At 47.6% G+C, this 21,037-nt stretch overlaps 1 protein-coding gene across 1 annotated transcript in view; it reads left to right on the plus strand.

The window, feature by feature from the left end:
• The first annotated feature begins 8,884 nt into the window (after positions 1–8,884).
• Positions 8,885–21,037, plus strand: part of TRMT44 (tRNA methyltransferase 44 homolog (S. cerevisiae)) — a 38,977-nt gene continuing 26,824 nt past the window's right edge. Inside the window, exons 1-5 of the mRNA XM_012002193.1 lie at positions 8,885–9,543; positions 12,614–12,728; positions 16,024–16,243; positions 18,283–18,351; positions 19,197–19,304. Of these exons, the coding sequence (XP_011857583.1) occupies positions 8,925–9,543; positions 12,614–12,728; positions 16,024–16,243; positions 18,283–18,351; positions 19,197–19,304 (1,131 nt within the window). The 5' untranslated portion in view covers positions 8,885–8,924. The remainder of the gene's footprint in view (positions 9,544–12,613; positions 12,729–16,023; positions 16,244–18,282; positions 18,352–19,196; positions 19,305–21,037) is intronic.

Consider the following 21,037-nt stretch of genomic DNA (forward strand, 5'->3'; position numbering starts at 1 on the left):
TGTCATCAGTAACTCAGTGGACAACGACCCATGGGAGAACTGCCATAGGGCCCCACGCACCCCCTCTCTTGTTCATCTTGACTTCTGTCCCACTCTGCTCCCTTCGGCACACCCATTCCCTGCTCAGTTTTAGACCTTGGTGCTATTGACTGTCATTGGCCATTGTGGTTATTTGCACGCATGGTTAAAACTAAAGTTGCCTCCCACCCTCTGGTCATTTGTCTGCCTTTATCCCTTCTGTCTTTCCCACCACCACCTCCCTGGCTGGTTCCACATTCCCAAAAGAGTGGCTGGAAGAAGTCACCAGGTCCTTGGGAAGGGAATGGGTTGTGATGATTCGACACCAAGAATGACCCATCACAGCTCGGCCACGGTCACCACCACCCAGCAGCCACCTCACTTCCCCTAGTCATACCACATTAAGTGGTAGGCAGCTGAGAATGGTGTGGGGAAAGAGTTGTGGAACATAAATGCGGTTTTGTAAAAGATGCACATACAAATGGCTGTCCCTACGGCAAATGTTACCAGCATAAGCCAATGAAATTTTTTGTTTTTCGAGATGGAGTCTTGCTCTGTTGCCCAGACTGGAGTGCAGTGGTGCCATCTTGGCTCACTGCAAGTTCCGCCTCCTGGGTTCACACCATTCTCCTGCCTCAGCTTCCCGAGTAGCTGAGATGACAGGCATCCACCACCACGCCTGGCTAATTTTTTGTATTTTTAGTACAGACGGCGTTTCACCGTGTTAGCCAGGATAGTCTTGATCTCCTGACCTCGTGATCCACCCACCTCGGCCTCCCAAAGTGCTGGGATTACAGGTGTGAGCCACCCTGCCTGGCCTGAATTTTTTTAAATTACAAACTCAACATATTCAATTTAAAGGGTTTCTATGCTGTTAAGGTCTTGGCATCAGGTGAGTTTCTGGCTGAGGCCCTGGAAGGTAATGGGGGCTGCTGTGAAGCCACTGGAGCCGTCATTCTGACCAGCACACCAGAGCTGCCACTTAGGGCGCTCAGAGCAGCCAGGGCCTTCCAGCTGGAGCCTTCACTGCTGCTTCTTGAGTTCCAGTCAGCTTCCAGCACTTACACGCTGACGACTCAGAATGGAGAGGCTTTAGCGTTCTCATGTGAATGTCTCTAGTGCTGTATTGTTCAACAGTAGCCCCTAGCCTCATGTGGCTATCAGTTAAATAAATTCAATTTCCCATAAATCTAATTTAATCAGTTGCCTAGTTGCACTAGCTGCACTCAAGTGCGGGTCAGTAGCCAAAAGTAACTATTTTATTGGACAGTGCAGACATAGAACATTGTCATTATTACAGAAAGTCCTATAGGACAGTGCTATGTAGACACCATTTCCAGCACCAGGCAGTGGGTCCTTGGCCTAAGCCTGGGTATCTCCAGCTTTCTCCCTGCTCCCTATACCCAGCAGCCTCTGGCTAGGGCCTGCTTCCCCACAGGGAAACAGTTGAGATAGTTCTGCCATCTGCACCATTCTCCTGACACACTCCCTCATCTCCGCCACTGTTTCATTCAGCAGTCATTCACTATGAGGTCCTACTGGATTAGGGTTGGCCCTAATCCAATATGAACATTGCCCTCATTAGAAGAAGAAAAGAGATTCGGAGAAACAAGAACACCACGTAACCACGGAGGCAGAGATTGAAGCGCTGGAGGCATAGGTTAAGGAATGCCAATGATTGCTGGCAACCACCGCAAACTAGGAGAGACGAATGGATTCTCAGAGCCTTTAGAACTATGAGAGAATAAATGAGTGTTGTTTTAAGCCACCAAACTTATGGTAATTTGTTATGGAAGCCCTGGAAAACTAAGACAGCATAAAAATCAATTACTGTATGTGATCAAACACTGAATGGGCTAGGGTGAGCAGGTGTGTCTGCAAGGATATATCTCATTTGCCTTTTACTTAATTCTACCGACATTTGATCTATGCTTTTCTCTCTAATAAAACACATGATTTGAATTATTTTTTCACTTATCTGACTCCGACAGAGATCCTTTAGGGAATGGCAAAATCCCAATGGAGGGATTAATGTACAAAAATAATTAAGAATATTAGAGGTTTTTGGATTTCGCTAGAGATTCTGCAGACCAGCTGCTGATGATGTTGGACTAAATTGGCAGTATCCAACCTTCTTTGTTCCTCCTGGGGACACGTAGTAAGGAAGGAGACCTCTACTACTCTTGCTGCCCTCCTCCCCTCACACCTTGCCTAGTTCACAAGACAGGAGGAAAGAGAGAAAGCAGTAAGTTAGAAAGAAACAAAAGTAAGATAAATAGCCAGAAAACCTTGGCACCACCACCCGGCCCTAGGAGTTAAAAAAATAATAACATCAAACCCTGACCTAAACTATTTGTGTTATCTGTAAATTCCAGACACTGTATGAAAAAGCATTGTAAAACTCTCTGTTCTGTTAGCTGATGCATGTAGCCCCCAGTCACGTTTCCCATGCTTGCTTGATTTATCACAACCCTTTCACGTGAACCCCTTAAAGTTGCCTTTAAAAAGGCCAAGAATTTCTTTTTCAGGGAGCTTGGCTCTTAAGCCACAAGTCTGCCAATGCTCCCGGCTGAATAAACCTCTTCCTTCTTTAATCCAGTGTCTGAGGAGTTTTGTCTGCTGCTCGTCCTGCTACAATTCTTGGTTCTCTGACTGGGAAGCAAGGTGATTAACGGACGTTCAAGGCAGCCCCTTAAGCAGCTTATGCCTGCCCTGTAGAGCATCCCTGTGGGGGACTCTGGCCAGTTTGAGCGATGCAGATCCTGAGAGTGCTGTCGGGTAGGCATTTGCCCCAGTGGAACGCCTCGTCACAGCAGTGCATGGCAGGCCCCCGCAGAGGATCAACACACTGGCTGAACACCGGGAAGGAACTGGCACTTTCCTAAGTCTGGACATCTGAAACTTGGTAAGACTGGTCTCTGGAACTTGCCCACTCCATTTGAGTGGAAGCATGGCCTGATCACCCACGGCATTCCTGTACTGGCACTTCGGTTTTTGTTTTTGACTTGACTTGAATTGCTTGATAAACAGGCGTGCCTTTATTGGCACTTTGGTTTTGGTTCTGGTTTTGACTTGGTTTAAATTGCTTGACGAATGCCTTTAATGACACTTTGGTTTTAGTTTTGATTTTGATTTAGTGTGAATTAGACGAGTGAGTAACCTTTTACCCTTTCCTTCTTGTAGTGTGAACATTGTTTTGTCTCGAGAGAAAAATAGGTCCAACACAAAGTAAGCCCACTCCACTAGAAACTGAGTTAAAAAAAAATTTCGAGAAGAAAAATAAAAGGAAAGTCATCAAATCATCAAAACTTACTCTATTAAAATGCATGTTACAGAACCTTAAGAAAGGTTTTGCAGAGGATTACAGAGTTAAGTTAACCTCCCAGAGGTTAAGAACTCTGTGTGAATTAGAATTGCCCTCTTTTGGTGTTGGATGGTCCACCGAAGGAACTATAGACAGGGAACAACTGGCCATGTATTTAAGGTGGTGCCAGGGGTTGGAGGACAGCCAGTGTACCTAGATCAATTCCTTTATATTGATTTGTGGTTAAATATAATATAGACAAAAATCGGCATAAATTTAGCCCTGTTTAACAGCTTATTGCAAAAAAGCTAAAAGTGAAAGTAAGAGCAGCTTCACCAGCAGACACAGAGTTAAACAAGGGAGTCCTAGAAACAGCAAGAGAAGCCAGTTTTGCAGGAGCCGCTAGAGATAACAGAAATTCTTTCTCCATATGTCCCAGCCTACCCTCCTTTACCAAGGCCAACAGCCCCCCAAGAAATGAGATTCAGGAGCTAATACGCCCCAGGTTTCACCTAGAAGGGGAGGATCGGAGTCTCGAGAGGCCAAGTAAGGAAGTCAAGATAGTCAAGTGGACAAGTGGACCCTCTCAGATCTGGTCTTGCTCGAGCTATGCAGATGCCTCTCAGGGAGACGTGGGGACCTGTCTATTATAATGACCAAGCCCACATCGGGGGGTGGGGTGGCAGACTTTCATCTCTCAGCCCTTTTCAACCATTGATCTACTAAACTGGAAACACACTGAACCCACCACCTTGCTCCCGGCAGCTAGAGCCCTGTCAAGCATGACTGTATACAGGTGTTGGACTCAAGCAGACCTGACCTCCGGGACCAGCCTTGGGCATCGGTAGACTGGGAGCTATATGCGGACAGGAGCAGCTTCATCAACCCACAAGGACAGAGACGTGCAGGATATGTGGCGATAACCCTGGACACTGCTGTTAAGCTGAGCTCATTGCTTTAATTCGGGCCTTAGAACTCAGTGAAGGTAAGACTAAATATTTACACTGACTCTCGGTATGCCTGTTTAACCCTCCAAGTGCTTGGAGAATTATATGTATATATAAAGGTCCTGTTAAACTCTAGGAAAAAGGGGAAAAAAGACCCAGAGAACGCAACTCAGACTCGGTGTTTGCAGCGGTACCAAGAGGCACTTCTGCAGAGGCTAAGAGTTGGTAGAAAAAAAGCAATTAATATACAAAAGATTTCAGAAGTGCTTCAAGGAGCTGACAAGAACCTAAGTCAGTTTTATAAGAGACTCTGTAAAGCATTCTGGCTTTATAACCCATTTAGCCCCGAGGCTGGTGGCTCACACCTATAATCCCAGCATTTTGGGAGGCCGAGGCAGGCAGATCACAAGGTCAGGAGATTGAGACCATCCTGGCTAACACGGTGAAACCCCGTCTCCACTAACAAAACACACAAAAATTAGCCGGGCGTGGTGGCAGGTGCCTGTAGTTCTAGCTACTCGGGAGGCTGAGGCAGGAGAATGGCATGAACCTAGGAGGTGGAGCTGGCAGTGAGCTGAGATTGTGCCACTGCACTCCAGCCTGGGCAACAGAGCGAGACTCTGTCTCAAAATAAAATAAAATAAAATAAAATAAAATCAGCATATAGTGAATACTTCATTTGCAAAGAAAGCCCAGGGTAACATCAAGCAGAAGCTGCAGGCATGAATATCACCCAGTCTATAAAACTGGCCACCAAGGTGTATATTAACTGTGACCAAGGAACAAAACAGGAAAGAGCAAAAGCAACAAGCGTGGCAGGTAGAAACGCCAAAGGTTAAATCCCTCTCCCCAGCCCAGCGCTATCTAGAAAAAAAGAGGAGGCTAGAGACCGGTGTCAAGAGAAGAGCAAAACAAAAAGAAAGACTAAAAGTAAGTGTAAAAAAGAGAATCAGAAGAAAACAGGAGAGACAGACAGCAGTGCCCATGCCATTGCGCGGCCCTGCCTGTTGGCCATAGGAACAGGAGAACTTAGGAAGGAAAAAGAAAAATAAATTAAAGACTTCAGAAAAAAAGTCAATCTGTTAGCAACAGCTCTTATAAAAAGAGAGATTAGCAATGTGAGAGGATGTGGACGCAGATGTAGACGTGGAAGAAGTCAAGTTAGGCAAGGATTCAAGAGCCAGACAAGGCTAGAGAGAGAATAATGTGTGAGATACAAAAAGAAGGGACACTAGAAGGGTGAGTGTTCAGAAGGCAATAAAGGAAAGAGCCAAGGCTGCAAGACAAAGAGGCCAAGGACTGCTGTACCTTGGAGGAACCAAATACTGATCTGATCAGGCTGGCAGGAGCTAAAGAATGTAAAGACTAGGGCAGACTAGGCACCTTCTCATTAGGCTCCCAGGAGGCCCTGGTCACATTAGAAGTTAAAAGCAGCAGGATTCTGCCACATCTGGATTCCAATTTCTTACTGATGGCTAAGCCACTAGATAGAGTTACAAAGGGAGGGAAGAAAAAGAACCCCTCCTCTAAGAAACTTAAACAGGAGAAAGAGCCATTCCTTGTGAAAACTTGCTTACAGACTTCACAGAACTGCCCCGTGCTGGAGGCTATTGCTACATCAGGGTAAGTTAAAGTTTTCCCCACCAGGACAGAAAAAGTACAAGAAGTGACTAAAGTACTATTAAAAGACATTATCCCCAGGTTTAGACTGCCTCTAACTTTAAAGTCAGACAATAGGCCAGCCTTTGTACCAGAAATACTGCAAGATTTAACAAGACTGTTAAAAATAAAATGGAAGTTACATACAGCCTATTGGAAGCAAAGTTCACGAAAATGTGGAACACACGAACTAGACGCTCGAGCAGCTACTGAAAAAATATTGCCAGGAAATTCATTTAAGATAAAATCAGGATTTTGCCTATGATCCTCCTCCGAGTCAGATGCACCCCCACCAAACAAACTAGGTATTTGCCCTATAAGATTTTTTTCGGTCGGCCACCCCCAAATCATAGGTCAAATTAAAGGTGACCTCCAAGAACTAAAGGAATTAAACTTAAGAAAGCAAATGCAGGCCGGGCGCGGTGGCTCAAGCCTGTAATCCCAGCACTTTGGGAGGCCGAGACGGGTGGATCACAAGGTCAGGAGATCGAGACCATCCTGGCTAACCGTGAAACCCCATCTCTACTAAAAAATACAAAAACTAGCCAGGAGAGGTGGCGGGTGCCTATAGTCCCAGATACTCGGGAGGCTGAGGCAGGAGAATGGCGTAAACCCGGGAGGCGGAGCTTGCAGTGAGCTGAGATCCGGCCACTGCACTCCAGCCTGGGCAACACAGCGAGACTCCATCTCAAAAAAAAAAAAAAAAGAAAAAGAAAGCAAATGCAGACTTTAGAAATAGCCATTCAAAGTGTTTATAATTAAATACATAAAAATGCCTATAAGCCTGATACCCCTTTAAATCTAGTGACTCTGTTTAAGTTAGAGAGTAAAATCTAATTTTTCTAGGACCCATATAGGATGGGCCCTATACTGTAATCTTGTCCACTCCCACTGCTGTTAAAGTTGCAGGTGTTGTGTCTTAGATCCATCACAGTCAGTTAACACTGGCAGTTTAGGACAAGTAGACCAGCCAGCAGGATGCAGATCATCCAACCTGGCTGATCCTGAGACGAGACCAAGCTGCTGCTGGGACGACAGCCCTGCTCTGATCACTCCGGAGGCTGACCAGTCTACACACGGCTGAAGCCTGAGGAAACAACAAGCCTAGCTCTAGTCACACACCAGCAGCTGACTAGTCTGTGCTCAGCCGAAGCTTGAGGACTCATCGAGCAAGTAACTGTAGTTAAAAATCTTAAGACTAATAGTTTTCCTGTAATACTGTTTTCCTATTGTTCTGTCACTGTATTCAACCTTTTTCCCAGGTAAGGACCTCTTTTATCCTTGCTGGATATAAATATGCTGTACATCGTTTTGTTGTTGTTACCCCCCATAACCATGCTACAGGAAACACCTATATAAGGTGTCCCCACTGTACACATACTAGTCAGGAAACCCAGACCCGTCCAGCCCAGCAACAATTCCAAGTCTTTAAATTAGTCTTTAAACATATAAACCAGAAGTTACCAGAGCCTCCTCCTTTAGCAAAAAAAATAATAATAATAAAAAATAAATAAATAAAACCTATTTGCTCAGCTGGCTGAAAACACTGCCGGCAGCCTAGACGTTTCTTCATGTTATGTTCATAAAAAGGCTAACATGAGAGACCAATGGCCTTGAGAAGCAAAAGAGTTAATGCCTCAAGATAACTTTAACTCTTTCCCTAAGGAGACGCCAAGTTCAAGCATCTGGCTCTTAAAAACTTCTATTATTAAGAAATACTGTGTTGCTCGCTAGGGAAAAAGCTTTTAAGACCCAGTAAAAGAAGTAACCTGCTTAGGAAATGACAAAGTTGGCACATGTGCCTGTACAGGTTTAACACAGGTTTGATCCTAGGTCTTTATTTAGAAAATAGTTTCTAGCTATAGGAGAATTTAAAACCCTCATTGTAAGTGTATTACATAAAACACTGTCACTCTGTCTCCCAAAGAGACTCAGAAAGTAAAAATAAAAGTGAGAACTCCCACTAATTAGTGAAATTCTCAAAGAGGGGGGATAAGAAAGGAGACCACTACTACTCCTGCTGCCCTCTCCCCCCGCACCTTGCCTAGTTCACAAGACAGGAGGAAAGAAAGCAAAAAGTTAGAAAGAAGCAAAAAAAGTAAGATAAATAGCCAGACAACCTTGGCACCACCACCTGGCCCTAGGAGTTAAAAATAATAATAATAACAACATCAACTCCTGACCTAAACTACTTGTGTTACCTGTAAATTCCAGACACTGTATGAAAAAGCACTGCAAAACTTTCTGTTGTTAGCTGATGCATGTAGACCCCAGTCATGTTTCCCACGCTTGCTTGATTTATCACGACCCTTTCACGTGGACCCCTTAAAGTTGTAAGCCTTTAAAAAGGCCAAGAATTTCTTTTTGGGGGAGCTTGGCTCTTAAGTCGCAAGTCCGCCGACGCTCCCGGAATAAACCTCTTCCTTCTTTAATCTGGTGTCTGAGGAGTTTCGTCTGCGCTTCTCCTGCTACAGTAGGTGACAGATGACCTTCATCCCTCGTAGGACAACGTTACATCATTCTTATGAAACAGCCATGGCTGCGCTCAGATTTAGGAAGGCACTGACTGTAACGCTGGCACTAAGAGCAAACCAGAACCCAAGTGGAGAAAAGTGAGCTTTCATAAGAGGACTCATCTTCAACGCTCACAAACTTAGGCTCCCTGACTTTTACCGATAATCAGTACTGAGAACAATGCGTTCCAGACCCGCTGGCTGATGTTTGATTCTGTAACTATACCACTTCCAGAATTCTCTCAAAACTCAGCTCAGATCATGTTACTATCAGGCAGCAATGCCCCTTGGATGGCTCCACAGCGAATAAAACAAAGGTCAAATTCCTCATCCACACATTCCACAGTCCACAGGAAAGGAGCTCCAGCCGTGCCATTCTCATTTCAGGTCCCAGCACCCCGCCTCCATGACGTCAACGGGCCGCGCCACCGGGCTGCGTCATCTCGGCGCGCCGCTTCCAGGGCTCTACACCGGCCGGCTGCCATGGCGGAGGTGGGCCGAGCAGGCATCCGCGACCCAGGCGCGGTGCTCCCACGGGGCTTCTGGGCTGCGGTGGAGGTGTGGCTGGAGAGGCCGCAGGTGGCCAACAAACGGCTTTGCGGCGCCCGCCTGGAGGCCCGCTGGAGCGCTGCCCTGCCCTGCGCCGAGGCCCGCGGCCCAGGGACGAGCGCAGGCTCGGAGCAGAAGGAGCGGGGTCCGGTTCCCGGCCAGGGTTCGCCCGGAGGGGGCACGGGTCCCAGGCTGCGATCAGAACCCAAGCAGGGCATGGCATGTTGCGAACTTGAGGAGGCCCAGGGCCAGTGCCAGCAAGAGGAGGCACAGAGGGAAGCCGCCTCGGCGGCCCTGAGGGACTCCGGGCACCCCGGTCATGCTGAAGGAGACGAGGGCGACTTCCCCGCCGCAGATCTGGATTCGCTCTGGGACGATTTCTCCCGAAGTCTCGCCCGTGGCAATTCGGAGATGCTGGCCTTCCTCACCTGCTCCGGGGCGGGATCGCAGCCAGAGGCGCAGCGTGAGCTCGACGTGGTTCTCAGAACCGTCATCCCGAAAACTAGCCCACATTGCCCCCTTACAGCTCCCAGGAGGGAAATAGTCGTGCAAGGTAAGAGTGTTTTGATAGTAGACGGATACGATTAGATAAAAAAAGCATTCACAGAACTTCAGGTCAATGGAAAGGTCCTAAGGGTACTTGTTATGCCAGTTGTTCAGCGATGTCCTAGGGAGTTTGTTAGGTGTTTGATAGTTTTTTGAGTGCGCGCATAGAAATGTGTGTCCTTAGTTCAGAAGATGGGATAATTGGTTGGGTTGGTGTCTGGAAGGCTTTAAAGAGACAGTGAAGGACTAACTGGATATTGCGTGATAACTAGGAGTTTAGCAGGTAAAGCTGTAGGTGTAAAAGTGTTGGGGACCAGCCTCAACACCATCTGCAGGGTACCCAAAGTCCGGTGGCGACGAAGGAATGAGACGAGACAGGTTAAGAGTGCATAAAGAGTGGGGGCCAGGGGGCCAATTGCAAAATGGAGGCTGCAAAAGACCCAAAGTTCTGGTCTCCACACTATTTATTGAGTACAATCACTTAGATCTAAGAAGCGGACGTTCAGGGCGAAACGGTGAAAGGGAGGCAGTGCGTCATAGTAGTGGCGATTTAAATGAATCTTCTTTGTGCTCATACAGCATATCTTTAACTTATCGGAGAGTAACTAGTGGGAGCGGGGTTAACTAGGAGCCTGCATGTCTGGCCGCATTTCAGTGCTTCAAAGGAGTGTCTTTCTCCTTGAACACAGCGTTTGTAGATAAGACAGTAGGTCTCGCTCAGAGCATGGGAACATCGTGGCAATCAGAAGGCTTTCCTCCTCAGAGGCCTCTTGTGGCTTTCCACAACTTATTGTCTCATATTTTTATGGCCAATTATACAGGCACCCCAAAAGCCTTTTCCCCAACATAAAGGGAGCTATTTATGCTGAGACAAGAAACTGAGAAAGAGCATAATTACTGGATGGATGGGAACCTACTAGTCCTCAGCGTTTGTTAAATCTCTCGCATTTGTTTTTACTGCCCGTGACCTTGACAGTTAGCCTCAGCCACTCTTACCTCAAACTTTATTCAGCAGTGCGTGTTTCCTATTGCCACTGTAACAAATTACTGTAAATTTATTGGTCAGTATAAAAAATTGATTGTTTCAGTTCTGTAGGTCAGGAATCCCTGTTGGCTCTGCTGGTTTCTCAGCTCCGGGTCTCTCTCACAAGGCCAAAATCAAACAGCCTGCCGGCTGGGCTCTTATTTGGAGGTTCTGGGAAGGAATCTGTGGCCAGGCTGGTCTTGAACTCCTCACCTCACATGATCCGCCCGTCTTGGCCTCCCAAAGTGGGGTTACAGGCGTGAACCACTGCGCCCGGCCATGATTGTACATTTTTAAATAACGAAAAGAGTGTAATTGGATTGTTTGTAACACAAAGGATAAATGTTTGAGGGGATGGAGGCCCTATTCTCCATGATGTGATTAGTTCACATTGCAGGCCTGGATCAAAACATCTCATGTACCCCATGAATATATGTATCTGCTATGTACCCACAAAAGTGAAAAATTTAAACATTTAAAAAATCGAAATTTGTCATTGTGTAGTGACAACAGTGACAGCAGATTTGGGGTTGCCACACTGGGTAGGGAGGGAGGGGATGCTGCTGACATCTACTGGGTAGGGCCAGGGCTTCTGGTAAACATCCTACAGCGCACAGCACAACTCCCAACAAGAAGGAGTTATCCAGCCACAAATGCCAGTGATGCTGAGGCTGAGAAACCCTGATCCAGAGGATGGGGAAAATAATACTGGATGATAAAGATGTGAGTTTTATTTTACTTTATTTTTTGTATAAATAGGGTCTTAGTATGCTTCTTAGTCTGGTCTCTAACTCCTGGTTTCAAGTGAGCCTCCCACCTTGGCCTTCCAAAGTGCTGGGACAACAGGCATGGGCCATCATGCCTAGTCCTCTTGCAGTTTTTAAATGAGATAATTCATGGAAAGAATGATGCATCGTGTCAATCCTCTTCTCTCTGGTCTCATTCACAGTAAAAACTGTAGTTCTGTGAACCGCAAGGCCCTGTGTGACCTGGGTGGGCCCTGTTACCCTTTGATTTCACCTGCCACCACTTGTTACCTTGTCCACACCGCTTACCTCCATTCCCCAGGCACCTGAGCACACGCCTGCCCCAGGGCCTCTGCAGTTGCTGCTCCTGTGTCTGGAACACTCTTCCTCTAAGTGCCCCATGGCACACTCCCCGACCTCCTTCGGCTCTCTGCTCAAATGTCACCTTATTAGGGAGGACTTCCCTGGCCACCCTGTATTCCATAGCAGTAGACTCTGGTTGTCGGAGTTTTCTCGGCCCCACACTGCTTGCTTTCCATCTGAATCCACTCAGCCCCTTCAGCCTCTGCTTCCCTTTGGCAGGTCTTGTTCTTTCATTTGCTGTGGAAGGTGAACCGCAGTTGTTCATACTTGGCCTGTGAAGTGTATATTCCTCTTAAACTGAGAGTTTGCCATTATTTTTAAATATCAAAGGTAAACACGATTGATTTTAGAGATAGAACTTTATACAGCCAAACCTTAAGTATCCACACAAACTGACAGAATGCTGTAAATTTAGCTAAGGAGTATGCCACTCTGCTTATATTTTAATGGGAAGGTGACTGCGGAGTCCCTCCATGCAACGAGGGCTCCACACAACATAAAGCCGTTGTTAGGAGGGCCTGGACTGATGTCCACTTTCCTGAACTGGCCTCTGATGGCTGAGCAGTGTTCTGTGCCTTGCTCACACTCGAAGATTGTGGTCAGGCTGTGGCAGACGTTCATCTAGGGCAGAGGTCCCCTGTTTTCTCTGATTGTAGCTCTCAAGTTCCAACAGAGTCCCCGTTGGCTGGTTCTTCCCTCAGGTCCTGGCTCATGTGTCCTTCAACAGATACCTGCTGAGAATGGCTGCCATGTGCCTGGCACATTCTAGGCTCTGGGCTGTAGCAGTGAATGAAAGGCAACAGCTCCTCTCCTGGAGTGCCACTGTGGGTAGAGTGCTGGGCATTGAGAGCATCGTGCCTGACTCATCCCTATTTTTAATACTGCTTCTCATGAGATGGTAGCTAGGCAGTTGTAATTTGTCCTTCTTCTCTTTTTCTTTCCAGATGTCCTCAATGGAACTGTAACGTTTTTGCCTTTGGAAGAAGATGATGAGGGGAAGTTAAAGGTTAAGATGAGCAATGTATATCAAATTCAGCTCAGTCATAGCAAAGAAGAATGGTAAGAGCTGGATAGTGGACTCCTAGTTTTATGGTTTCCATTGAGGATTTCTTTAGGTAGCCAAAGGATTCTGGGTTGCCAGAGAGCTTAAGGTCCTGTCTCTGAGGTGGTTATGGTTTGTAGGAATGCAGTTGCTAGCTCGTGTGCCCATGCCATGTTGCTCTTCCTGTTGGTGCCTCGAGTCTGGGTGGTCACAGCCTGGCTGGGGTCTCTGATCTCTACCTTCCCTGTGGCTGTGATGTTCAGCAACCCTCAGTGTTAGCTCTGAAGTCAAATACACTCAAATTCCTTTATTGTTATTGTTGTTATTATTATTATTATTGAGACGGTCTTACACTGTTGCCCAGGCTGGAGTGCACTGGTGCCACCTCGTTTCACTGCAGCCTCTACCTCCTGCATTCAAGTGATTCTTGTGCCTCAGTCTCCCGAGTAGCTGGGACTACAGGCACCCACCCCCACACCCAGCTAATTTTTGTATTTTCAGTAGAGAGGGGGTTTCGCCATGTTGGCCAGGCTGGTTTCAAACTCCTGACCTCAGGTGATCCACCTGCTTTGGCCTCCCAAAGTGCTGGGATTATAGGCATGAGCCACGATGCCCAGCCTATTTTGTTATTTTTTATGACTTAGTAATGGGGAATAGTTGATGCTTCCTTCTGTAGTAAGTATTCAGTGATACTTACTATAAAGCAACAGTTTAATAAGCACCCTTAATTCCATGTGGTATTTGGACCTGTACAGAAATTATGAAATTTAATTCATACTGCTTTTTGTTTTGTTTTGAGATGGAGTCTAGCTGTGTCGCTCAGGCTAGAGTGCAGTGGTGCGATCTCGGCTCACTGCAACCTCCGCCTCCCGGGTCACGCCATTCTCCTGCCTCAGCCCACCGAGTAGCTGAGACTACAAGCGCCTGCCACCATGCCCAGCTAATTTTTTATATTTTTAGTAGAGACGGGGTTTCACCGTGTTAGCCAGGAAATGGTCTCGATCTCCTGACCTCATGATCCACCCGCCTCGGCTTCCCAAAGTGCTGGGATTACAGGCGTGAGCCACCGCGCCTGGCCTTGATTGTTTGGTATTTTTAAAACAAAAAAGTCAGAGGAGGGGTGAATTCATTCATTACTCGTCAATTGATATTTTCCTGAGTGCGACATCCAACCTGTACTTTCTGAAACAGTCTTGGGGATAACGTCTGAGTAACTGGAATGAGTTTGCCTGGGGCTTCCTAGAAGGCAGAGAAGTGTGGCCAGAAGAGTGTGGGCTTCCCACTAGCAGTGTGGTCTTGGGTATGTGCTCTACCTCCTGGCCCTCCGTCTGCTCACCTTGAAATGGGTTTAATCATTCCTAAGCCTCTGAGGAGGTGGCAGGGCTGGGCCTCACATGGACCTGTTGCAGCCTTCGCGCTTGAAAAGGGCACTCAGGTCCTGTAGCATGAAGCCCTTTGAGAACCATCCAGAGGTTGCCCCTAGTTGTCAGGGGATCCTGTCCTGAGGTCCCTTCCTGCCAGCATGCCCTTGTTGGAGAGTGGGGAGGGACAGTAGACACTAGGAGAAGCCAGGCTTCCCTGTGCCAGGCACCTTTGTGCTCGGCGATGCTGAGCTGTGTGCCCGTTAGCCCGAAGGTGGTGCCTGTCTTGGGTGCAGTGGGCACCCGGCGCAGGGCGGGGTTGCAGGAGGTGCTCGGCATGTGCCTGCTGCATTGGAGTGACCTTCACTGCTCTTTGATGAGCTACCGAGGACATGGCTGCTGTCCCTGCCTTCCCAGGGTGGCATTTCTAGTCGTAGCCTCACCAGGCAACTGTTCCTCGCAGTCTCTGGGCACAGGCCACACTCGAGGGGCCAGCTGTATTGCCTTCTGAGTTGAACACAAATGAGAGGCTCCACTGCCGACGTGCGTGCTTCCTCGCAGCTCGATGCGTTTTCAGCAACATTTGTTACATGCCCAGCTTGTGCTGGGGCTGGGCACCCAGCGGGAAGCGAGTCTCCTGGGGCGGTGGAGAATATGCTCCCATACCACGTGGTGAAGGGAGGAAAACAACTGAGCAGGACTGTGTCCCCTCATTAGAAATGGCAGTGTGTGGCCAAGGTATGTGGGAAGGCCTCTGAGAAGGGACATGGAAGAGAGGTGGATGAAGGAGGAGGCCATGTGGACCTCTGGGGGACCCTGGGGAAGAGCACGAGGCCCAGGGAAGAGCGAGGAGTGCCCCTTGGGCAAAATCTGTCTGCAGTGCGCAGGGGCCACCAAAGTTAGCATCAGGCCCAGCAGGAACGCTTCTGACTGAGCGGGACAGACCTCACAGTCCCGAGGAAGGAATTGGGCCAGGGGAAAGGTTCAGACCCACTCTGGGGTCACTCTCTGGAGAATGTTCTGGAAGTGACTTGTGTCCCTCTGAGGCACCGTGGCGGCAGAAAACCTGGACACCACAGCGCTCACCAGATGGACCACAGGCCATTGTCCCTGCACCAGGGCCGTGCTGCTGCTGCGCCCTCAGCGCTCCTGTCAGGCCCTCCGGCTCTTCCCCGCTCACCCAGTGGCTGGGTCTGCTTGTTCTCAGGAATGTCCATTGAATGACGCTTTTATGGTAGCTTTCTCTCATCTGCCCAGCAAACTTAATGCCCTCCCCTTCCTTATGCTGCCCCAAATGCAGCCCTTGGGCAGTGTATTGTTATCTGGGTTCGTGTCTGTCCCGCCAGTCCTCCCAAGGATTGTGAGCTTTTACTCATGTATTGAATGCATCCATGAACAGTGCCTGCCGTGTGTCAGCACTGCTGGGACTGGGGGGCGGAGCAGTGAGCTAGACAGACAGAAGCCCTGCCCTCGTGACCTTCTGATGGCAGAAGACATGTGAAAGGCAAAATAAGCCAGCAAAATGCACAGCGGCCTGTGGCTGAGCACTTCACTGTCTGGCAAGTAGCATTCAGTGAGCCAGTGTACTCATTTGAGTTGCACGTGTGAAAATGCGTAAAGAAATGTTAGGAAGATCCTCGGACGCTTAGACTCTGGCTTCTTGTGCATGAAGCAGCAGGCGAGAGTCCTTTATTTGTTCGGCTGCCTCAGGGGCTTCCCGGGTGTGTAAGTATGTTCTTAACAAAGTTTGCAAGAAAAGAGGATTCTCTGTGCTTTTTACATGTTTTTCTCTATTAGATGAAAGTTCTGTAACTAGTTCTAGTTCCTTTTATGTTTTTGGTAATATAATTATAGATGTCTTAGCTTCTGTTCTCTTCATTAGGTAAATAGATAATTTTAAAATAAGAATTAAACATATCTGTGCTTATTCATATTTCTCTTATTTTTAAAGGTTCATATCTGTTTTAATTTTCTGTCCAGAAAGATGGCATTCAGATGGAATTGTGTATCCCAAACCCACGTGGCTTGGAGAAGAGTTGCTGGCCAAGTTGGCCAAGTGGTCTGTAGAGAACAAGAAGAGTGACTTTAAAAGCACCCTTTCCCTCGTCTCCATTATGAAGTATAGCAAGGCTTACCAGGAACTTAAAGAGAAGTATAAGGAAATGGTTAAGGTAATTTTGGTGGAGAGTGTCTGTGACTTTTCCCCCTTCATGGTTTTGGGTTTTTTTTTTTTTTTGTGACAGAGTCTTGCTCTGTTGCCCAAAAAAAAAGGGCCAGAGTGAAGTGGCGTCATCTTGGCTCACTGCAGCCTCCGCCTCCCGGGTTCAAGAGATCCTCCTGCCTCAGCCTCTTGAGTAGCTGGGACTACAGGCACATGCCACCACGCCTGGCTAATGTTTTGTAGTTTTATTAGAGATGAGGCTTCACCATGTTGCCCAGACTGGTCTCGAACTCCTGAGCTCGGGCATTTCACCTGTTTCGGCCTCCCAAAGTGCTAATATTACAGGCGTGAGCCACCGTGCTCCACTCCCCCTTAACTGAAATGAGGTAAAATAATCAAACTTTGCCAGGTAAAATTGTTTTTCCTGTTGCAGGCTGTACTCTGACGTACTTAGGGGTGCACACAACAAAAACATAGATACATAATGGAAAAGTATTGATCTTGTATATTATTTATTTTCAAGAGACCTAAAGGGAAATATTTAATTGAAAAGTAATGGAACCTTGAAAAAAAATGGCTAAATTACCATAGTTGTTTGTATAAACCTAAAGATATTTTAAGAAAATATATGAAAAGTTAAAGTACAAAGGAGCAGTTCCCAAAAGGAGACACATTTCATGATAACATGCGCTTAAACTTTCTGAGACGTGAAAACAGCATAACAAGAAACATCTGTGTATGTATGCCCAGCTTAAGGCAGAAAGAAAGCATTGCTGGTAGAGTCAAAGCTACTTAATATTCTTCCAAGTTCCCATCTTCCTCCCCCTCCGAGGAGTAACCACAATTTGTCATTTCCATGGTTTTCTGTTTGTGTTTTGTTTTTGAGACAGGATCTCACTCTGTCACCTAGGCTGGAGTGCAGTGGTGCACCCACTGCAGACTCAACCTCCCGGGCTCAAGCGATTCTCCCAGCTCAACTTCCCTGGTCGCTGGGACCACAGGCGCATGCTACCATGCCTGGCTAATTTTTTGTATTTTTTGTAGACACAAAGTTTTGCTATGTTTCCCAGGCTGGTCTCAAACTCCTGGGCTCAAGTGATCCGCCTGCTTTGGCCTCCCAAAGTGCTGGGATTACAGACATGAGCAACTGTGCCCGGCTTCCATGTATTTTTTTAATCAGTCACCTCTTGCTCTGTAACAAAAGCACCCCAAAAGTCGCAGGCTTAAAGCTGTGACCTTTCATTATTGCTGAAGCACCTGTGGGTTGCGGGGGTTGGCTGACTGAGGCTGGGCTCCCTCCTGCATCCTGGCCTTGTGGCCCTTTGCCGTCTTGTTAGCTATTTAGTACCATCCAGAAGATACTTTTTGTTTTTCCAGCTTTTGAAATTGTTTCTAGTGAGACGGTTCATCTGGATTGTCTAAGGCACTATGACTGGAAATACAAATTTCAACTTTTAACATTGGCCATTGGTTTTTCCTCTTTTGCCTAATGCCAGTTCTGAACATGACTGCTTTTAATAATGAGAGCTCAGTTTTGCACAGCTAGTGCTTTACAGTTTTCAGAGCACCTTGATTATCCTGTGTGTTAGTTGAGGCATGGGCGTTATTCCTGTTTGACAGGTAGGGCGGCAGCAGCCACTGATGGACCAGGGGCTGGAGCACTGGTCTCCTAGTCCGTGGCTCGCGGCTTTCCCTGCCCTAGTTTCACTCCCGCCCCTCGTTTCCTTGTTCATTGCCCTCATCTGCATAGCCAGTGAGCACCGTGTAGCTGAGCGTTTCCTGTGTCCACTGTCTCAGCTCAGCGCCTTAGGTGCACTCTGTTGATTGTGAAATCTTGCTGTGGATTGTAGTGTTCTTGGCATGCCTTGTTTCTTTATGGAAATCTTTTATTGTAAGAAACCAGTTGTGAATTCCTGCCTTTGAGCTTGTATTTCCTATTTTAATGCACGATTAGTCCAGTTTGATTTATACTTTATAGAGATACTTAAGTATTGGGAAATGGTGGTGGAAAAACCGAACAATTTACATTTGCTCTTGAAACTGTTTTAGGTGTGGCCTGAAGTCACTGATCCTGAGAAGTTCGTGTATGAAGATGTGGCTATCGCGGCATACCTGCTGGTAAGGATGTGCACAACCGTAGCTTCTCTGGAGCGGGTGGAGGTTGCTACAGGCAGATGTTCCCAGTAGTGAAGGACATTTTCCGAATCCGTAACAGCCGGTGCTCACAGTTCTGCTGGCCAAGGTTGGTTACCCACGTAACAGTTTGACTTCATATGGTCCTTTTGATGTGTCTAGAACAAGTTTGGGTTGAAACTTGACCTCGGGTTCAAACTTGACCTGCAGGCGGAACTGTATGTCCACACTAAGCAGTCATCGTGGAGGCACCGTCTGGCACAGGGAAGCACTGAGGAGCACGTGTCTTCCAGCCCTGGCCTAGAACCTTCTAGCCCTTTCCTCAGCTGGCTCGCTAGCTGGCTACATTTGGACATGCCCTCTGATTTAATCATCTTGGTTTACTTATCTATAAGAATGTTTAGAGTAAGCTGGGTTCAGTGGCTCAACGCCTATAATCCCAGCACTTTGGGAGGCTGAGGCGGGCGGATCACTTGAGGTCAGGGGTTTGAGACCAGCCTGGCCAACATGGTGAAACCCCGTCTCTACTAAAAATACAAAAGTCAGTTGGGCTTGGTGGCAGGTGCCCATAGTTTCAGCTACTGGGGAGGCTGAGGCAGGAGAATTGCTTGAACCCAGGAGGCGGAGGTGGCAGTGAGCCAAGATCACGTCATTGCACTCTAGCCTGGGTGGCAAGAGCAAGACTCCATCTCAAAAAAAAAAAGAATATTTAATGTAGATAATTTGCAGTTTCCTCTCACTCAGAGTTTTCTTTGACCAGTTTGTGTCTGAATTATTCTTGCATAGAGTGAATTACTACCTGACTTTGTTATGTGTTTCTCTTCACTTAGATTCTGTGGGAAGAAGAAAGGGCCGAGAGGGGACTAACTGCCAGGCAGTCCTTCGTGGACCTGGGATGTGGAAATGGCCTCCTGGTCCACATCCTGAACAGTGAGGGGGTAAGGCCGGCTCCCTCACCTTTTCTGGTAACTTGTCCAGAGTTTCCTCAGGTCAGGCACAGGGTTCACTGACATCTTTTTCTGCTGGTACAGCCTGGATTTGGAGTTAGCCGGCTATCAGAGTAGGTAGGGACTTATAAATTTCTGTTAATTTGATAAACAGCTCGTAAAACAAAGGAAACGTGATAATCGAATTGGACCTAAGTGGAAGTCCCCAGGCCCCGGCGTGGACCTATAAAATGACAGGCTTTGAGTAGCGTGGATGTTTTTTTGCTGTCAGAAATTTCTTTTGAAACCCACCATCTCAAGGAGCTGGAGGGAGATAAAAAGCAAGGCAGGTTCTGCACTTCAGAAGCTTCAGGCCAGGCACGGGGCTCACGCCCGCAATCCCAGCACTTGGTTGGCTGAGGCGGGAGGATCACTTGAGCCCAGGAGTTTGAGACCAGGCTGGGCAACATGGTGAAACGCCATCTCTGCAAAAAAATAAAAACAAATAAGAGAAGCTTCAGTTCTGGCTCGGACGGCCAGTCATGTATACACAGACAACAGTATGGAACAGTGTGGTACTGGGTTTTGCCCCGTTTTCTGGATGTTCACCTGATGGAGTGAAACCAGTCTTGGGCTGAGAGCGGCACCTGCCCAGGGAGCACTGTCGGTAGGGGTGGGTCAGCTCTCGGTGGCTTGTGCCTGGAGCTTCCTGCCAGCAACTCCTACCCCTCCTGGTGTGTCCAGCGCACCGGGTGCCATTATCCCGTGATACAATGGCGAGCTTAGCCACTTCCTGCTAGGGAGCAACAGCTGGAACCTGCAGCCCAGTCTGGTGGTCCCAAGCTGATTTTCTTCCTGCTGTACTGTACGGTGCTGTACTGATGGGCTGCACATATTTGCCTACGCCTCCAAGGGCCTGAAATGGTTGTTACAATGCCCTTTTCAAGTGTGTTATTGAAGAATGAGTTTCTAATCATAATACCTGTAAGCTGGTTGTGGGGATGGTAGTGTATCAGGTGGCAGCTTGGAAGCTGGTACCTGGAGACAGCTGGGAGGTGTCTCATGCACTCCTCCTCTTCTGCAGGCTTGGAATAAATAAGTTTGCCCTGTGAGAGCCAGTGAGGGTGGCCAAGGTGCAAGAAGAGCAGGCAGCTGACCTTGACTAAGAGCAGAGAATTGGCTCATGTTCTCAGGTGTGCTCCCTGGGGCACTGCCCTGGAAATGTTCCCACGCTAAAGGCCACTGTGGTCACTCAACTCCATGGCCCATTTGAAGACTCATAATGACCATTAGCGGAGTACACCTTCTTACCTGCCTCGCAGGGGTGGGGGTGTCTGTTTCAGACAGCTGAGAAATCGTGCTTGTGCCATCCGCGAATGCTAATGACACACTTGAAAAAGGGCATTGTAACAACCATTTCAAGCTCTTGGAGGCGTAGGCAAATATGTGCAGCCCATCAGTACAGCACTGTACAGTACAGCAGGAAGAAAATCAGCTTGGGACCACCAGACTGGGCTGCAGGTTCCAGCTGTTGCCCCTAGTAGGAAGTGGCTAAGCTGGCCATCGTATCATGGGGTAATGGCACCTGGTGCACTGGACGCACCGGGAGGGGTAAGAGTTGCTGGCAGGAAACTCTTCTCTTGCCCTTCGTCCTGCTGGCAGTGCCTGCAGAGCTTTAATGTGTTCTTGCTAACTTATTATGAAGTACTAAGCTTAACCTTTGATTTCTAAAATTAATGTTTTCA

This window comes from Mandrillus leucophaeus, unplaced genomic scaffold (genome assembly GCF_000951045.1).
Source record: "Mandrillus leucophaeus isolate KB7577 unplaced genomic scaffold, Mleu.le_1.0 Scaffold68, whole genome shotgun sequence".
NCBI lineage: Eukaryota > Metazoa > Chordata > Mammalia > Primates > Cercopithecidae > Mandrillus > Mandrillus leucophaeus.